General features: G+C 40.6%; 2 protein-coding genes across 2 annotated transcripts; one reads left to right on the forward strand and one right to left on the reverse strand.

Annotated features, from left to right (window-relative positions):
- The first annotated feature begins 409 nt into the window (after positions 1 to 409).
- LOC6038956 (MMS19 nucleotide excision repair protein homolog) lies at positions 410 to 3,883 on the forward strand. Its single transcript, XM_038264871.1, is given in 7 exon segments — positions 410 to 647; positions 719 to 1,452; positions 1,585 to 2,299; positions 2,302 to 2,419; positions 2,421 to 3,264; positions 3,330 to 3,497; positions 3,567 to 3,883. Coding segments are annotated over 7 exon segments (2,862 nt in total). The 5' UTR covers positions 410 to 559; the 3' UTR covers positions 3,762 to 3,883.
- LOC6038955 (MORN repeat-containing protein 4 homolog) lies at positions 3,813 to 18,170 on the reverse strand. The gene is given in 5 exon segments (XM_001848593.2): positions 3,813 to 4,198; positions 4,626 to 4,645; positions 13,378 to 13,430; positions 13,433 to 13,684; positions 18,041 to 18,170. Coding segments are annotated over 4 exon segments (471 nt in total). The 5' UTR covers positions 13,563 to 13,684; positions 18,041 to 18,170; the 3' UTR covers positions 3,813 to 3,930.
- Between the last annotated feature and the right edge of the window lie 3,072 nt (positions 18,171 to 21,242).

Genomic DNA, 21,242 nt, shown 5'->3' on the forward strand with positions numbered 1-21,242 from the left:
TTACGATTTTTTGTTCCTCTTGCGCGGCATTCCTAATTTTGCCCTTTTTCGTCCACTTTACAGTGATCAAAACGGTCTTAAATAGAAGCGAGAAATGGGTCTTAAATAGAAGCGAGAAATGGGTTGGTTTTTCCATACAAATTTGAATCGCTTTGCGGAAAGCCGGGTTAAACCCAATCGCTCCCAAATTTTGGGGGGTTGTTTGGGGCCAAAATGGGACCGGAAAATGCCTGTTCTGAAAAATCGATCATATCGAGCCACCCTAATGGACATAAATATTTAGAAAATAATTAAAAAAGACTATCCAAGCAGCCAAATGATGGCCGAGGGTTAGCTGCTACTAAAACGAGTTCAATTTTAAACAACTTGCATTTGCCGTGTTCAAATGTCATTCTTTGTTTATGTTTTCTTTGTCTGCAACATTAATCAACGAAGGTTATCTACTCCCAGCAGTGTGCTCGTGATTTAAAACGCTGAGTTAATTAATTTTGTCGTTTAATTTGGAATCAAAATTAGTCTAGTTTCTGCAGTGCTTAGCTCCGGAAGGGTTTGTCGGAAAATGAAGTTTCCGTGGTCACATTCGACGCTGGTTGAAGTTTTGAAAAATGACTCCAAGCTTCACCACAAGTGCGATAAGGTCTGCGAAGGTAACGTACAAGGATTTGGGTTTGGTTTTGGGCTGTGACTCCTTTTATCATAACTGAGTTTTTTCTAACAGATATTGCTTCGCGAAAGCTGGATCTGTCCGAGTTTGTAGAAGAACTGGGACCTGCTCTGACGCACGAAGAATCGGCAATGAGGTTGAAGGCGACCTCGTTGTTGTCGAGCGTTTTGGAAAAGCTACCAACGGATTTTTTGTCGGAACAGCAACTTGATTTTCTGGTAACTTTCTATTGCGATCGGATGAAAGATCACCATACCATTATCCCGACGATACTCGATGGACTGTTGGCGTTGGCTAACATGAACCACATCCCGAAAGGAGCCGCGTGTAAACTGCTGAGCTCGTTGTTCCTGAGCATTCCTTGTCAGAGCCAAGCAAAGGACGACCGCTCCAAATATATGAACATCATCAAGAAATTTTCTGAGACCCACGAGGAAGAGCTAAAGTCGATGGGACCGGACTTTGTGTACGGTGTCATTGGAGCAATCGACGGAGAACGAGATCCGCGGAACTTGATTTTCCTGTTTAACTTTATTCCAACGTTCCTGGCGCGCTATTCACTGTTCCATATGGTTGAGGAAATGTTCGAGGTGTTTGCGTGCTACTTCCCAATAGATTTTCATCCCAATCAGAACGACCCCGAACCGATAACGCGGGATATGCTGGCGGTCAAGCTCGAAGATTGTCTCTGCGGAACGAAGGAATTTGCGGAGCATTGCATTGTTTTACTGCTGGAAAAGTTGGACAGTACTTTGAATATTGCCAAGCTGGATTCGCTGCGTTTACTGGTGAGAAAATATGATATTTCTTTCTTATAAACCATCATGCGTTTCCATCAAATTGCAATTCAGTGGAGACGGATGGTTGTTTAGGCGGCATGATCAAACTTTCAAACCTTACCCTCTTAAATTTTGTTACAGATTAAGTGTTGTCACGTTTTTACGATCGCCGAAATTCAGCCCCAGTTGGACGACGTGTGGAAAGCATTGAAATTGGAAATGTTACCAGGAAGTGGAAACAAAGAAGTGTTTGACCTGGCACTGGAAGCTACCAAGAAGGTAGTTGTTGCCGCACAAACGGATAGCAAAATCGAGGAAAACTTCCTCACAAACGTTTTCATCTCACTGTTGGGAGGAATCTCGGACGTGGCTTCCAAACTTTTCAACAGCAGTATTAAGATCGCTCTGGAATGTGCTTCGGCATCGTCTGGGGCAGCGCTCTTCGTGACGAACAAGCTTGTGCCATTGATACTTTCGCAGCTACAAATTGATACACTCGGAGCACTGCAAAAGGTTGCATTGATTGAAGCTTTGCAACAAATTTTGTATGTGTGCAAGGAAATGGGCATTCTGCTGCAGCTGGATAAGGAGATTGTTGGAGCAGCCCAGAAACAATTTATACAAATACTGGTCCAGGAGGACGATGCCAGTGAGTTGAAGAAGCTGGCGTTTACAAGTGTTACGAATATTCCCCAGGTAATTGCGGATGAGAACAGATTTGTCGTTTACACGAATATCGTCCACATACTCCTATCGGCGGGAAATGAGCAGCTCAATGTTGAAGATTGTTTGTATCAGTTTGCCGTGCATTATTCGGTTGAAGTCATGAACGTTATCGTTGACAAGCTGGTTGCCAAAACTATGATTCACCGTCTCCGTCAACTTTGCGGATTTTCAACGCACTCGCTTGTCTGCTTCCGTTGGAACCGATGCGCGAAAAGATCGTGCAATTTTTCCTCAACCTCGTTTTCGCCCACACAACAGGAAGTCAGCATCTTCGTGCTACAATCACTAGAAGTAGCTTTGCAGAAACCAACTGGAAGTGTGCTCGCGGAGGAACTGCACATCAAGTACAACCTGATTGACAAATTCAACGAGCAAGTGCACGAGAAAAGTTCATCGTACACATCCGACTATCTCTACGCCATGTCAACGCTCATGAAAGCTTTAATGAAACAGTTGTCGCCAGAGGTACAAAAGAAAATCGTAACAAAGCACTTGACGGGTATGGATTTGACACGGCTCACGGATCTCTACCTGACTTCCGGTGTACTTGGGTACCTGGATGAATCGATCACAATCGAAGACCACTTTGAGAATTTGGTACATGATCTAACCAAGTTATCCCTCAACGCCGAAGATGAGAACGTGAAAACCCTCTGCGACCATCTGCTCTGCAGTCTCTTCAATCGAATGCCCGACGATGAACACCATCGAAACGTGCTGATGAAGATGCTAGCGTTCCTGCGGGAGGAGTTGAAGAGTCACAACAAGCGAGTCGTCGGCATCTTGTCGTGGATCGGGAAAGGCTTGCTTGCCAGAGGGCATCCGCTAGCCGGAGAGTTAGTCGACGATATTGCCGACTTGTTGGACCATCCAAGCCTTGGCCATGCTGCGGCTCTTGCATTTGAGGTTCTGTCTGCTGAATTCCCTGCGCTGCATTTACCGTTGATCAAAAATTTGTTCAAACAAAAACTGTTTGTATTCGTGATGAAGAAGCTGGAGCAGAAAGTTGAACAGTACGGCGAAACACATTTGAAGGCGCTTGTGTTCGTGTACAAAATTGCACCTCATTTAGTGCTGAAGATGAACATGGAAAAGGTAAAAAGAACCATGTCGGTCGTTCCAAAGAAAATTTATGTCAACCATTTTTTTTTGTGTTCAAGGTTGGTCCTATCCTTCTGAAGTGCTTATCGGTGGCCGACGACCATGTGCTGGTAACAGCGCTCAAAATTGTTCTTCATTTTGTGAAGGAAGAAGATGTTTTCTTCCGCGACCATCTGCAAACCCTACTTCCTCAACTGTCCAAGTTATCCGCTTTCGAATCATCAATGGTAAGAATTTTCTTTAATCTTTTTCCTTTCCTAAACCTTTTTCTAACAGCTTTTTTTTAATTCTTACAGAAAGTGCGTATTCTTGCATTGGAATGTTTGCTTTACACCACCAAGTATCCTCCGTTCTTGCTGTTGCCATTTAAGCAGGACGTTTTGACGGCCTTGCAAGCTGCTCTGGACGACCACAAGCGTTTAGTGAGGAGCGCCGCCGTTGCTGCTAGGTTGCAGTGGTTCCTGATTGGCACAAGCAAGTCCGACGAATAACAGCTGTACGGGAAAGATTTCTTTCATCTTGTAGACAATAAACGCGAGCGGTTAGGGAAGTGCTTATTTTTCGTTTACATAGTAAAACAAAAACACAATAAAATCGTTTTAAAATAATTAAAGCATCAACTCATTCGACTCCGTCCGTGATGAGACTCTATGGCATGGTTTAGTTTCCTTGGTCGCACTGCGCCCGGGCCATGAGGGCCACTTTTTGGGCGCGCTGGATCACCTCGGGGCATCGCTTCTTTCGCACCAGCCGGCAGTCCTGGAAGAATCCTTCGTTTCGCGGGAATCCGTGGCTCTGATCACTGAACGTAATCAAACCAAGACCCCAAATTCGACCGCCCCGGAACTCACCCTCGTACTTCATGCCGTCCGATCGCCAAAACACTCCGTGGCCATGGAACCAGCCCTGCATAAATTCGCCCTCGTACCTGTGGTGGAAAATAACGAAACCGAATCGGTAATGGCTTGTTTTTACACAACGACTTGAAGAATTGCACAAAGAACCGTGTTTTCACTCATTTATATTTTTGATCACATAGAGGAAAGAACATGTATTTCCATCGGGCACTTTTGTTGACTCATAAGAATTATGACGGTCATTTATATCTATGATAATAATCAGAGAGAAAAATACGTTAGTTTGGCAAGTTATGGATTTGATCCTATTTTTGCCATATTGTCACCCCTGCTTACGGTGTTTATTGTTTAGTTACAGTTAAAAGCTCAAGCTCCAAGTGCACAATAGGCAATAATAGAAAACAATTGAAAATACAAGATTTTCCCTTGCTCAAATTATTAAAATAATGTTTAAATTTATTACAGACATCTGTGCCATAACTTTGAAAAGTAGCTTACTTTGCTCCATCTGGAAAACACTGTGAAAAGAAAACGAGAAAAAAATTAAATGTGTTACAATCAGCATTTTTATCACAATCATTCAAATTTATCATTCAATCATTCAATCATTTAAACTACCGTGCGTTTCCATTTTATAACACCGTACAACAAAATGGGTCGAAATTCAAGATTCAAATACTACTTTTTGCAAATCCAATGTAAAACCATTGACTTCCCTTTCTTTCTCGAACGACGAAACGGCTTACTTTTTACAACAAAAATAACAGAAAAATTTAAAAGCAACACTTCCGATACAATCGCTTAAAAATTCAAAAGGTGACATTAGGTCTAGGGGGTGAAATTGGGTCATACAAATTTCAGCATTTTTGTATGATCCAATCTCACCCGTAGACCCAATATGTCACCCCTGATGACGTTACTCAAATGGGTGCTTTTAAGTTGGACTTTTCAGCACTTGTATTGAAAAGTAATTTGCTTGCAACTTAATAACTCGTAAAAACGAAGTTGAGACATGCCTCGGTTTTGCACTGCCCCGATTTGGATTCGTTCAGCTGCCTCGGTTGAGGGTTACATACATGTTAATCGACAAAAAGTCAGAGGTTGGTGTGAACACACACCTAATTTTATTTAAAATCTGTTTTCAATGCATTTAAATATACATTTTTCTATCATCAAAACAAAGTTAACCCTTAAAGACCCGGACGTTTTGTGTTTAGTAAAATCGATGTAACTCGGTCAGTTTTCAACCGATTTGAGTGCTTCAGGTTGCAAAATCAAGGGATTAGTTGCGCCATCAAATGGGTTGGGGACCACCTCCTCTGACCCCTCCCCTTTCAGGGAAGCAAAATAATGTCGCTAAAATCAATAATCGAGAAAATCGTTGGAAAACATTAAAAACTGATAAATTATGACCCGCTCTTTGGCCATTTTCGAGTCACGTCAATCAACTTCCGGTCATATAGAACCGATACCGGATGTTCCGGATACCGGTTTCTGATACTGGAACATGACTCCAGTTTTGTCATAAACAATATTATTATGAGGTATTTACTACAAAATGCAATCAAAATGTTTTTTATGCACAATCTGTAACCGCCTCAGTATGGCCACACCGGATGTTCGGATACCGGTTCCAATGCGGCCATTTCTCAGAATCCTCAAGATGGTCATGCGACACCTCAAACATCATGGAATCAGCTAGGTATTTACTTTGCAATTTATTTCAAGTGTCTTTGACAAAATTATTTCAAATATGGCCACACCGGATGTTCCGGATACCAGTTCCAATGCGGCCATTTATCAGAATCATCAAGATGGTCATGCGATGCCTCACATATCATTGAATCAGCTAGGTATTTACTTTGCAATTTATTTCAAGTGTCTTTGACAAAATGATTTTCAAATATGGCCACACCGGATGTTCGGATACCGGTTCAAATGCGGCCATTTCAAAATCACTCAAGATGATCATGCGACACCTCAAACATCATGGAATCAGCTAGGTATTTACTTTGCAATTTATTTCAAGTGTCTTTGACAGTTATTCCAAATATAAAACACGGATGTTCCGGATACGGATCAATGCTGCCTATTCTCAGGAATCACTCAAGATGGTCATGACACCTCAAACATCATGGAATCAGCGGTATTTACTTTGCAATTTATTTCAAGTTCTTCTGACAAAATTATTTCCAAATAATACCAGATGTTCCGATACCAGTTCCAATGCGGCCATTTCTCAAAATCACTCAAGATGGTTATGCGACACCTCAAACATCATGGAATCAGCTAGGTATTTACTTGCAATTTATTTCAAGTGTCTTTGACAAAATGTTTTAAATATGGCCACACGGATGTTCCGGATACCGATTCAATGCTGCCATTTCTCAAAATCTCAAGATGATCATGCGACACCTCAAACATCATGGAATCAGCTAGGTATTTACTTTGCAATTTATTTCAAGTGTCTTTGACAAATTATTTCAAATATGGCCACACGGATGTTGGATACCGGTTAATGCGGCCATTTATCAGAATCACTCAAGATAATGCGATACTCACATATCATTGAATCAGCTAGGTATTTACTTTGCAATTTATTTCAAGTGTCTTTGACAAAATGATTTCCAAATATGGCCACACCGGATGTTCTGGATACCGGTTCCAATGCGGCCATTTCTCAAAATCACTCAAGATGGTCATGCGACACCTCAAACATCATGGAATCAGCTGGTATTTACTTTTGCAATTTATTTCAAGTGTCTTTGACAAAATTATTTCCAAATATGGCCACACCGGATGTTCCGGATACCGGTTCAATGCGGCCATTTATCAGAATCACTCAAGATGGTCATGCGATGCCTCACATATCATTGAATCAGCTAGTATTTACTTTGCAATTTATTTCAAGTGTCTTTGACAAAATGATTTCCAAATATGGCCACACGGATGTTCCGGATACCGGTTCCAATGCGACCATTTCTCAAAATCACTCAAGATGGTCATGCGACACCTCAAACATCATGGAATCAGCTAGGTATTTACTGCAATTTATTTCAAGTGTCTTTGACAAAATTATTTCCAAATATGGCCACACCGGATGTTCCGGATACCGGTTCCAATGCGGCCATTTATCAGAATCACTCAAGATGGTCATGCGATGCCTCATATCATTGAATCAGCTAGTATTACTTTGCAATTTATTTCAAGTGTCTTTGACAAAATTATTTCCAAATATGGCCCACGGATGTTCCGGAAACCGCTTTGTAGATTCTGTCAAAATATTGCTTATCCTTTTTTATAAAAATATAAAACTGCTTTGTTTTTAGAGATAAACACATTATTTAGAGTCAATTCATTCATTTTATTTGATTTGTTGCTGATGAATATGTGATAGTGACTGTACGGAATCATCTAAATCGTGCGAATATTCGACGCACATTCCTCGCAGAACCAAACTTCGATCGACGGAACAGTTCTGACAAGCATGAAGGCCACATTTGTCACAACGTTGATTGGTGCGCGACACTTTTCTTTGAGCACATGGCAACAACGGCAGCTCTTGGTTTTCGTAGGTCTGAAATGGTGCGGCTCCCAACTCGGCACATGTTTTGCAGAGAACAAAATTCTTCACTTGGAAGTGCTTAGCGCACATCAGAGCTTTGCACACCGAGCAAACTTCTTTGGCGATCTTTACACAAACACTACAAATTTTCCTGCTGTCAAAATCAGCCACAAAGATTGCATCTCGTTTTTCAGTTCTTCGGGGAGATGTCCAGCATAGCCGATCTCGGATGTGGTCAACCGCTAGCTCTTCGGAGAGGATTCGCAAAACTCGCTCCTTCCTCCACAAAGCCTGGTTTACTTCCCGGAAAATGATGTTCGCATTGAGGTTGACATGTCGATTATTTCACAGCAGCTTCTTCGGCCACTGGCGACTCCTCCGTGACACTGTCGTGTGCCTAGTCTGCTGATCTCCCGCATCCACCAAATCCTTTCGTTTGATTGTAGTATTGCACCACCGGTGGCGCAGCCCGCAGTAGGCTCCCCAAAGCGTTTGGTCGAGATCAAGACAACCGGCTTCTTTCCTTTTCGTTCATAGGAGCAAGTAAATTTCGATCCATTGAACCCTGGAGAAGCCTGGTTGTCGATTCTGCTTCGCTGAACTCAGGAGGAATGTCTGCCTTATTGGCCTGCATCGTTCCGTGTACGCCGTCTGTTCCCTGTACAAGTATTCGGCCAGTTCTACACTGCTGAACAAATTGTCCGCAGTGACCTCTCGTCCGGTGTTCAGGTAGGGTGCCACCAAGTCCTTTACGACCCGCATGCCTTGCCCTTTTCAGGGCCATCTTGCTTTACCGGTGTACACCTGGCAAAAATGATATACGGTCTCAGTGGCAGAACCAGATTTTATGCCGTATTTTCCGGGTTTGCTTTTATGTAAACCCGAAACGACACGCGACCTATGGGGCAATAGTAAGTTTTTTATTACAAATGTGAAAATAAGAACGATATACATGTACAATTAATTTAGAAGTAACGAAGGACGAAACTTATCATGTTTCAATTTTGGAATGATTTTACAAACCTCTGAACAGGCACAATCTCTCATCAACCGTCAGGACCTTGGGCGGGACGTAGTTTCGCTGGTTTGCAACAAAGATGTCGAAAATATTCCGAATCGGTTCTAACTTATCACCGGATTTTAGGAAACGGGACTTGCGCGTCCGCACATCGTCAGTGCGTAAGCAGATGAAAATCTCTTTGAACCGGTTCTTGGCGAGGGCGTGGTGGTAAGTTGATTCTCCAGTTCTTGTTGGAGTCCACATGTTCACGTTGACATGGTTCTGATGATTTCGTCCCAGCAATGAGAATCGCGATGAAACTCAATATCTCGTTGGTTGTAACGGCTTTCCATTCTTTGCTTCCCTTGCCGTACAAATTGGTACAGACAACAATCTCATCGATAATTTCCGCGATAAGAAAGCCAGAAACACATCTCGGCGTTTTCATTTTCCTGCAATGTGGTGCAGGACCAACGTTGCTGGAATCGAAATCCATAGTCATAGGGCTTTCGTCGTCGGGCAGGTTGCACCATCGCCTTCCGTTTTCCGACAAACGCTGGAGCTGAAAAAATATAAATACTCGGTCAAATCTAAGAAAAAATTAGTTCATTTATGCTCTAGTGATAAAGAACCTTATTGCACATAAGTCTAAATGAAAAAGAACTAAAAACAAACCTGCAAGACTCCTCCTCCGAATCACTTCCACTATCGAGATCGGAAATGGTGCCATCCGATACGTCATCGTCTTCCTCTTCACTGAACTCCGAAATCAAGATCGCCCGCGTTCATGGTGATCGGATTGTAGTTCAATTTGTGGACCGTATTCGGCGGACTTGGGAACAACTTCACTACGAGGTCGGATTATTGCGAGCACAAAACTAAAACACTTATTTTTCTCATATTTTCTATTTAGCAGCTTATTTGTAAAACTATCTTGTAGTTAGAGATTTCCTAGCTTGGATTCGCGGAGACTTGTTCCGTCAGAACTATCCGGCTGCTTGCGACGAACTTGCTCAGCTTTTCAAACGATCGTGCAAACTCGGTCGTTTTCGCTTAAAACTCTCCACACGTGGGTGCGTTCGTTTCGTCGTTCTCTCCTTCTCTCTCGTTCGCGCATCGTCGAATAACAGAACAAAACAGAATGAAAAAGGTGGCGTCCACAAATGAAGTAAAAGTTTAGGGAGAGAATGGGACTGATGGTGCGTGACGTTGCATATAAAGTGATCGCATTTTGATTTGCTACGTCATTTGTAGATGACGCCAAACCACTTTTCAAATTTGGTAAATTGAACCAAATTGAATAAAATAAAATAAAAAAAATACGATTTTTACTCTTTTTGTAATGTTGTAATTTTGAAATTTAGACTTGTGCGTTTTTCAAAATAGCGGTGCACAAATTCCTTGATATTTGAAATACCGCAAGACTTTCATGAGTAGCTCTGATAAATGATGGCATTGGAACCGGTATCCGGAACATTCGTGTGTGTGTGTGTGTGAGTGTGAGTGTGTGTGAATTTTATCAAGCACACTTGAAATAAATTGCAAAGTAAATACCTAGCTGATTCCATGATGTTTGAGTGTCGCATAACCATCTTGAGTGATTTTGAGAAATGGCCGCATTGGAACCGGTATCCGGAACATCCGGTGTGGCCATATTAAATAATTTTGTCAAAGACACTTGAAATAAATTGCAAAGTAAATACCTAGCTGATTCCATGATGTTTGAGGTGTCGCATGACCATCTTGAGTGATTCTGAGGAAGTGGCCGCATTGACCATCGACAATATTTGTCAAAGACACTTGAAAAATTGCAAAGTAAATACCTAGCTGGAGGTATGTTCGAGTGATTTGAAAATGGCATTGGAACCGGTATCCGGAACATCCGGTGTGGCCATATTTGAAAATCGTCGACACTGCAAAAGTACTAACTGATTCAATGATGTGAGGCATCATATCTGGTGATTCGATAACCGCATTGGACCGGTATGGAACATCCGGTGTATATTAAATAATTGTCCACTTGAAATTGCAAAATACTAGCCTGATTCCATGATGTTTGGTCACATCTTGAGTGATTCTGAGAAATGGCCGCATTGGAACCGGTATCGGAACATCGGTAACCATACTAGGCGGTTACAGATTGTGGGCATAATAAAACATTTTGATTGCATTTTTGTAGTAAATACCAATCATAATAATATTGTTTATGACAAACTGGACATGTTCCAGTATCCAGAACCGTATCCGGAACATCCGGTATCGGTTCTATATGACCAGGAAGTTGATTGACGTGACTCGAAAATGGCTAAAAAGCAAAAAGTCATAATTTATCAGTTTTTTAATGTTTTCAACGATTTTCTCGATTATTGATTTTAGCGACAGCTTATTTTGCTTCCCTGAAAGAGAGGAGAGTCAGGAGGATGGTCCCCAACCGATTTGATTCGCAACTAATCCCTTGATTTTGCAACCTGAAACTCAAATCAGTTTGGCTGATAAAGTTACATCGATTTTACTAAACACAAAACGTCGGGTCTTTCAGGGTTAAAGATATTTGAATGTATAATTGCTGAGATATAGCTATTTGAAGTTAGCGGTTTCAAACAACGGGTGCCACGATATCTTAACACTGCCTTGACAAAATCGGCTCAAAATTTTGGTGAATACTCGTTAAACCGGTCCTGTGTACATGACGAAGGCCGATTTTCAAAAAAAAAAAAACATATTTTTAAAATAGATAAAAATACTTTTGTGTTTTTCATATAAAAAATCGTCAGTTTTTGATTTTTGTATTTTTTAAAAAGCAAAATTTCAAAATCGGGCTCCGTCATTTATATGGGATATTAGGGTGTAATATCAAAATCGATTTTCCAGCACAGCACTTTTTCAGTTCCTTTTGGGGTCCTAAACAACTCCCCAAAGTTTGGGATCGATTGGTTTAGTCCTCACTTTGCGCAAAGCGATTCAATTTTCCATATAAATTTGTATGGGGAAAACCAGTTTTTTGGATTTTGATATTTATCAAATCCACGTTTCATACTATATCAAAACCGGACTCATATTCGGATGCTCTGGAAGGTGCTCTACAACTTTGCCGAAGAGAGTATGGTGCTAACTTGCTCCTGAAAGAAGATATAGCGCCCTCAAAACTCGTCTAAAACGTGATTTTCGAACAAAAACACGTTTTAGACGAGTTTTGAAACTGTATCTTTTTAGAGCAAACTAACACCATACTCTCTTCTGAAAAGTTATAGAGCAGATTCAGAGCATCCGAATAAGTCCGGTTTGATATAACATGAAACGTGGATTTAATAAATATCAAAATCCAAAAAATGGTTTTCTTCATACAAATTTATATGGAAAATTGCTTGCTACAAAGTGAGGACTAAATTCGGTCCCAAACTTCGAGGAGTTGAGGACAATAAAAGAAAAAGTGCTGTTGCTCACTAAATTGGACAACTTTAATTTTTTCCATACAACCATATTACACCCTAATGGGATATGTCTTGAGAAGTCTTCACCCCAAACTTTAGCCAATTTGGTCCCCATCCCATCTCGTGATATCGTGGCCGTAAATCAACTCGGTGTATCGAGAAAAACACTCAGAAAGTTAGACAGTCCGCTTAGGCACGGCAAAATGTTGAGATTAAAATCGTCTCTAACTCAGTTCAATCATGTAGGTCAGCGATTCTCAACGGGGGTACCGGGCCTACTTGATTTACATGGCAGGGGGTACCGGCCTAGAAGAAGGTTGAGAATCGCTGATGTAGGTAATATCTTCATGAAACTATCTGAAGTGATTGAAAATCATCTTTTTAGTGGATTCAATAAATTTACTGTAAAATGAAATTTTGTGATTTTCTACATGTATGTAACTCCTTACACGGTCCAGTGCTTAACTGAAGCACACAGCTTATGGGATTTTGGCTATATGGCAGACATACAAACATCGAAAAATTATAGTGTTTTGGAATCGGGATGATGTCAGCTGTCCATTTTATAATTTCATGAAAATTTTCACAAAAATACGTACGTTTCCTGTATTTTGAAAATGCAACGTTTCTCGAAAAAATAAAAATTATTGTATGAAATGATTGGAATTTTTCATACTTTTCGAATGTAAAATATTTTTTTTGAAAACACTCAAAGTTTTCATAAAACTACGTATTTTAGAAAAAAAATATTAAAAGTTTACGTTTTTACAATATGGGTATCAAATGATCGGATTTTTTCAGAGCAAATAGGGACCCACAGGACAATTATGCTTAGAAACACAGAAATCGATCGAAAATTTTCAATCGCGTTTTTCTCAGTTGCCCTTTTTTGAACATGGGACGATTATGCATAGAACGGCATCATATGCGGTGCTAAACCGAGGCATGTCTGTATATGGCACGAAGCGAAGGCGCCGAAACCCCATTTTGACACATAGAATTTTAGGGCACTTAGAACACTTAGACGCTTAGAAATACTTGTGCTGAAAAATCTCCGTTTTCCGACTAGTGGCATAAATTAAAATTTGGTTGCACGATGTTTTTGCATGAAAACGTAATTGTAATTGTAATTTTATTGAAACGATATCCTGTTAGTTACACTGTATATCAGGGCAAGGAGGTAATGTGGATTGTTTCCAGTTTTGAAATCGATTTACACATTTAAAAAAATGTCTCTCTCCACTTTCAACTCACCATCACTCCTAATCCGGAACAGACGCCATTACTAAAGGCGCCATCGTACCGGTGCCGTCGGAAAACATCATGCTTCCCATGCCATGCTTCTGGCCTCGCTGGTTCCAGTCCCCGATGTAGCGAGTTCCGTCGTCGTATCGGTAGCCGCCACACTTTACAACACCCGTTTGAATTCCTTCCATCATCGCGAGAGAAGCAGCCGCTCTGGATTCGTCGAATTTCAACGTGAATCTTTGGTGTCAGCTCCGAACTATTCGAGTAGCATCACGATTCTGAGCGGCGACAGGTCGTTAGAAGTTTTTTTTTCCTGCGGAAGGAAAGTAATTCAATTAAGGCATATCGATTGGTGTTTGCTAATATCATTATCGCTGAAATTGAATATTTTGTATCGCTTTAAATCAATGGGCAATGATGTACATTGTATTTATTCTTTCGTAAATTAAAACTGACTAAATTCTCACACGTGAGGAAGGCCCTCACTTTATTTTATAAAGGGTGTTTTAATTACAGTGGCTTAAACCAATTTAATTACATTTCAAAATATTCGGCTTCCATTAGGAGCGGCCGTGGCTGACTGGTTACGGTGTTCGCTTTGTAAGCGAATGGTTCTGGGTTCGATGCCCATCTGCTCCCAACGAGAAAGTTAAGAACACATAAATTTGAAATGATGAATATGAACGAAAAATCAAAGTCGCTCGAGGCGGGGTTCGATCCCCCGTCCTTTGGATTGGTAAGCAAAAATGCTAACCACTAGGCCATGACGACTTGGTGAGCGTGGACTGGAATTAGGAATACTGTTACAGAGAGCGAGTTGTGGCGCTATAACCACGGCAAATAGTGTCCAGGGCATTCGTGGAAATACAATGTCCCATCCCAGAGGTCCCGGAGTACCAAACCTTCTTAGCATGGTGCTCCCAACGATAACCAAATCTCGGAGCGTATGGTGGTGTGTCCCCACGCTTCTTCCTCCTGTCGATTCAGAATTGTGTTGTTGTTCGAGCACTCCGTGCTCAAACTCAATTACGAGTCATCTCTGCGACACGGCTTTACGCAGTAGGCCTGGCCGCTTTAACGCTTGTGATGTTTCAATGCGGAACGGAATCGACGTAACACCTTATAATGTGGCCCTCTGCGGTTTCGTCTACGGATCCACAGGCGTGTATCGTTCTTTTTGCGACAAGACTCCGCCTCCCGGGTCTCCTAAGTGTGAAGGTATGGGGAGAGGGCGCCGAACACCTAATATTACACATAGAATTTTATGCGTCCGCCTCGGGATTCGAACCGGCAACCTCTGGATTGCAAGTCCAGTGCGCGGTCCGATTGATACACACAGGCAGACTAAGATGTTTCAATGCATTTCAATGCAATGGCGCACTACAAATGTTAATAAATGACAAAAAGAGTGCTAGGCGTCATCTAACCTAAGGCACTCTCCAGGATCCCTTCGAAAGATTGGCTGCGCTAGGGTCTGATTAGATTAGATTAGATTAGATTTCAAAATATTCGGCTTCCACAAATTTACATAAATTCAACAACTTGAGACTTGAGATCTTCAAACTTCAAGGTTACGCCCTTTTGAAACGTTACTACGGATTTGTCCAGTTTTCGGTTTTGAGTTGATAGGTATGCATAAAAGTAGGCCTACGACGTTTTTATACAGTCAAACCTTTATGGTCAAGATATCTTCCTGTTCAACGGGGACCAAATAGGAGTTTTTACTAAGAACTTCCGGAAGTTACGCATTGAATATCTATGTGTTCTTCGGGTGTCTGCACCGGTATATTCGAAACGAAGCTGTCGGCCACCATTGCTAGTACCAACCACTAGTGTCTTCCTTTTATCTACAAGGACTTCGCCGCCCTGGGCTCCTAAGTGTATGAAAGTATGGCACGGAGCGACGGCGCCGAATACCCATATTTACACAAAGAATTTTAGAGCGCCCACCGCGGCGACCCCTGGATTGTGAGTCCAGTGCGTGGTCCGATTGATCCACACGGGCGGGACGCACCGGTATTAGGGTGGGTACGTTTTTCAAAAAGTTCTCGGATCAAGTTTTAGTATGGTTCCCCTTGTAGGGCATGCCCTTAGGGACTTTCATGCCAAATATCAGCTCATTTGGTTGTAAACTGGCTGCGCGCATCAGGGTTAAAGTTTACATGGGAATTACTATGGGAAAATTGAACTTTTTGTTCAAGCGCTCCTACAGGTCTGGGAAAATAACGCGCCAACTTCTGGTATGGTCAGGTCTATGGGGAATGGTCTGGAGAACAATTTCCCGAAGAGAGCATATGGATTCGTTGTCCCTGGACCTGGCGCATCGGCAAACAATCCGATGTCTCCGGAATCAACGGTTTTCCCTGAAAAAGCATCAAATTTTCCTTAGCATGCTATGAAAGCTTAATGAACACCGCGACGCCATACGTCAGGCAAGCTACCACGTGGATGAAAAATTTGCAAAAAAATACAAATTTGCTATGCAAAGATTCATAATTCGACTGAATAATATCAGAATTGCTCGCAATGATCATTTTCTAGTTAAAAGAAAGTTTGCAATTGAATATTCCAGCCGTTTCTCACCCACGTGGTAGTTACCTGACTATGGCGTCGCGGTGTTCATTGCTTTCATAGCATGCTAAAAAATGTGATGCTTTCAGAAAACCGTTGATTCCGGAGCATCGGATTGTTTGCCGATGCGCCAGGTCTAGGGACAACGAATCCATATGCTCTCTTCGGAAAATTGTTCTCCAGACCATTCAAACTATACCGGTTGGCTGCATCGAACTCCCATAAGCAACATGCGCGCAGTTTACAACCAAATGAGCTGATATTCATGAAAGTCATGGGCATGCCCTGGGGAACCATACTAAATTGATCAGAACCCACTATATTCACCATCGGTATAGTCTCAGGTAGCTTAAGTGAACCACATTCTGGTGATCTGTTGGAATGTACTAGGTCATTCAGGAACTCCCGGAAGTCAAGATCTGGATATCTACCAGATCAACAGGGCTCTATTTGGGTGTATGAACCATCGGTATAGCTTTAGGTAGCTTCAGTAGACCATGATGGATACTCTGCGGCATGTTGGATTGTTTTGGGTCATCCAGGATCTCCTGTAAGTCATGGCCTGGATATCTAAATCAACGAGGAAATTTTGTTGGACTTACAATCCAAAGGTCGTCAGTTCAATTTGGCTTGGATTGTCTCACTGTTTTATATTTTCGAAAACCTAGTTTCGAGTAGGAATCTCGCAATGGAGAATGCATTGTTTTGTTTTGTTTGGAGGTAAAAGCCCGTTTGAGTGGATTGCCTCAAACGGTAGGAAAATTCTGCTACTGCAAGTTTAGAAATTTGTTATCTAAAGAGATTTCAATTAGCCCAACACGAAACAAAAATGTTTCTTATCTAAAATCGACGATGAGATTAAATTTAAAATGCATGTATGTTGAAATGCAAGCAATGTTTTCAATTACCGTCAGTGGGGTCTGGGGGTGAGATTGGGTGAAAGTGATTTTTACGGATTATACCATTTCTCAGGTTCTTCTCAATGAAACTAAATTCCGTTAAAAGGGTCATAACTTCTTTGAGGAGCAAGTTAGCACCATACTCTCTTCTGCAAAGTTGTAGAGCACATTCCAGAGCATCCGAATATGAGTCCGGTGAAACGTGGATTTGATAAATATCAAAATCCAAATAAATGGTTTACCCCATACAAATTTTATGGAAAATTGAATTGCTTTGCGCAAAGTGAAGACTAATCCAATCGGTCCCAAACTTTAGAGAGTTGTTTAGGGTTCCAAAAGGAACTGAAAAAAGTTCTGTACTGGAAAATCGATTTTGATATTACACCCTAATGACCCATGTTGAAAGAGATAAATATATTTTGAAAACAATTTATAACATTAGTTGCGCATTTATATAATTAAAATTAAATTGTTCGCTCTACAGCATTGCCTCGGCGTTCTCGGTTGCTAGATGCCTACTCGAAGCTAGGTGTGCAAAGGCTCTTTTTACACCTAAGCTTCCATCCACCCCGGGATTCGAACTGATGCTCTTTGGATTGTGAGTCCACCTGCCAACCAGCGACTCCACCGAGACATGACCCAGGGAAACGACCTGGACTGAGCTAACGACCTAACCTCTAGGTTAGACCGGGGCCAACATTTATTTCCCCGTTCGGCGTAAGGCGTGATCTCGTCTCGAAAAATGCCACCAGGACCGTCTGAGACAAACTTCAAATTCGTTTTCTCAGCATGCTGTTTTTTGCACGTGGGACATTTATGCGGACAAGGGCAGTAAATAACTTAGTGTAGGATTATGATTTTTTTTGTAGCTGTGCTTTAATGGTTTCCCCCACACAACTGCATATTTTTTCCATGAAAAAATAAGTTAATTTGGAGAAACACAGGCGGTCCATACTACCCCTTCTCCCTCTAATATTTTTAAATCCACGAACTTTCTTGTTTGCTTTTCTGTTTTGTAATTCAATCACTTCTACCGGTTGGCAAACTAAACTTGTTTAATTTTCTTGCTTTTATAATCTAGTCCTGGAACGGAAACAAGAAAATTAATTTCACTGAGTACAACCCATCATCGCTCACTAGTTATCACCATCACTTTCATTTCATTTCACTTTCAACGCAAGTAACGCAACGCAACCCACCCGGTCTGGTAATTCTAGTTTATGCAATGCTACGATTTTCCACTGTGTACAGAGGTGGTGACCACCACCAACGACCATACGCGCGCCGCGACGTCTTGAACGTGAGTGACGAAAACGAGTGGTTGCATTTTCTTCGCTCTACATATCGGAAACCCGGCAGCAGTTGAACATCGTCGTTGGGTGGCAAAAAGCAGGGGGATGAAGCCTCGACGACGCATTTTGGGTAGGGTGCATTGGGGTTATTAATTTATGATTCGCAAAGTTAAAGACGCGAATGACTTAATTATCTGGGGGTTCATAATCATAATAATAACATTTTACGAAGGTTGATGAGTTTATAAAATTTGATTACATTTTCGCGTTCCTCTTCACCCTCCGATCAAAATTGAAGTCGAAGCTAAGTAACGCAGGAGCGGTAAAGCATAAGGCTACTGTTTGAACCTATACACTTGCCTGTGTTTCACGTGTTGCTTTCGATAATCGCTGGGTAATTGCAAACCAATTTATCCTGACTTATTTGATTTAACGCAGTGTTACGCAACCATGAGCTGCTATCATTCAACTCCTTCTATGCTGGAGTTTATAGTAAAAAGTGTGTTTACCTGCAGCGAAGATATGCACAACTGTGTGATATTGTTTTTGTTAAATTTGGTGAACTCGAGTTTTTTCTGGTTATACAGCAAAAAAAGATAGTAAAATTCAAATCACATTTGTGAGAAAATACATCACAATATCACACGCTGAATGTACAGTTTTTCTGCAAATCAAATTTCAATAGAATTTCAGAATATTGTTGAACAAGAATTTTCATCAGATGAAGTTTTTAATACGGATCTGAATGAAATAAAATCTATTATCAAAAAAAAAATATAGAAAGCCCCTGGAGAGATGGCATTTTTACACTTTAATTAAAATTACCAGAAGCAACTTTAAGTTGCTTGGTCAAAATTTTCAACAAATGTTTTGATTTGGCATATTTTCCCAGTAGTTGGAAAAATGCCAAAGTAATCCGATTTTTAAACCGGATAAAAATCCTGCTGAAGCCTCAAGCTATCGGCCCATTAGTTTGCTTTCATCTATTAGTAAATTATTCGAAAGAATAATTCTCAATAGAATGATGACGCACATTAATGAAAATTCAATTTTCGCTGATGAGCACTTTGGATTTCGCCTTGGGCATTCAACTACTCATCAGTTGTTGAGAGTTTCAAATTTAATTCGGAGCAACAAATATGAGGGCTATTCTACTGGCGCTGCTCTTCTAGACATAGAAAAAGCATTTGACAGTGTTTGGCATAAAGGATTGATTGCGAAATTGAAAAGGTTTAATTTTCCGATTTATATCGTGAAAATTATTCAAAATTATTTGACGGATCGTACTCTGCAGGTATGTTATCAGAATAGCAAATCTGATCAACTACCTGTACGTGCTAACGTCCCTCAAGGAAGCATTTAGGGTCCAATTTTATACAATATTTTTACTTCTGACTTGCCTGATTTGCCCCCAGGATGTTAGAAATCACTTTTTGCTGATGATACAAGCATCTCCGCCAAAGGCAGAAGTCTTCGTGTCATCACAAGAAGATTACAAAAAAGCTTGGATATTTTCAATTCTTATTTGAAAGAATGGAAAATTACTCCAAATGCTGCAAAAACTCAACTTATTATTTTCCCTCACAAACCAAGGGCTGATTTTCTTAAACCAAAAAGTCATCACATTATAAAGATGAATGAGGTAAATTTAAAGTGGGAGGATCAAGTGAAATATCTTGGACTTGGTTTTGACAAAACCTTACTTACAAGGATCACATTGAAAGTATCCAGGTTAAATGTAACAAATATATTAAATGTTTGTATCCACTTATAAACAGGAATTCTAGACTTTGTCTCAAGAATAAACTGTTAATTTATAAACAAATTTTCAGACCTGCCATGCTTTATGCTGTGCCGATCTGGACAAGCTGTTGCTTAACCAGGAAGAAAAAACTTCAGAGGATTCAGAACAAAATTCTGAAAATGATTCTGAAACTTCCTCCCTGATTCAGCACCAGTGAACTTCATCAATTAGCCGAAGTTGACACTTTGGATGTTATGTCCAATAAGATAATTGATGCATTTCGACAAAAATCATTGCAGTCTTCAGCTGCATTGATCCGCTCTTTATATAGTTTATAAGTTAGTTTTAAGGTATCCCTTTTCCCTTTTGCACATGTAGGACCTCCTACATTTGAAATCACTGAATAGCGAAAGCTACAATATTTCATGAATAAATGAATGTTGCTAGTATTTAAAATTGAGGTGAAAAGTCATCGTTTGTGATTGGACACTCAATAATATTTTAACTGAATGAATGTACATGGAAAAGAAAAAAATAAACACAGTATTTTTTTACAGTTTTTCTGCATACAAAAAAATCAAATCTTTGGGATTCGTACGCTCGGAGAGGACTATGTAGTCCGGAAGGCCATCCGTACTGATTACCTAAATATTTCTGAGCGTAATTTGATTTTAATCCATTTTTTTACAGTCGCAAAAAAATGGAGAGATGATTTATACTGCAAACATTACAGTTTTGATCAAATCCACTCTGCGAAGTTCTAGGATTATCTAGACATCCTTACAATTCTCAAAAAAAAAAAAAGAATTGTCCCGATTGGTTGAGTAATACTCCAGAATCAGCGAGTTGAAGTTACCGTTCCAACTCTTTTTTGGGAGTTGGAATGTTAAAAAAATTTCCAGTATTATAGAGAAAAAAAAAGTTTGGTGATATAAAAACGCTTCAGCGAAAATTTCAGTCTAGACTTGACTCTAGAGTAAAACAGTGAGCTATTTTCTCTGCAAAAATTTATGAAAATCTGTTATTACTTCATGTTTCGCATAACTCTGCATGGTTCCGTTGTTGTTTCTCTTTGCATTTGTTGAATTAATTTCTCCGCATTTTCGCTTTCGGTGGGATTGTTGATACGTGAAAGACAAGTTCGTCGTTGTTGTGCAATCTTTGTTTAATGTTGACCACTGAAATAAAAAAAGTATGCAGAAATCTTTATACATTCCTTTAAAGGATTGGCAAGAATGTACCGTAAACTGGGGTCAATTGGGACACATGGGGCGAATTGGGACAGCAGTTTTTACCATGTTGGAGCACAATATTTTGATTTTTCTGGTTGGTTTCGGTTAGAACAGACTCAGGCCTACAAAATTT

Source organism: Culex quinquefasciatus, chromosome 3, assembly GCF_015732765.1.
Source record: "Culex quinquefasciatus strain JHB chromosome 3, VPISU_Cqui_1.0_pri_paternal, whole genome shotgun sequence".
NCBI lineage: Eukaryota > Metazoa > Arthropoda > Insecta > Diptera > Culicidae > Culex > Culex quinquefasciatus.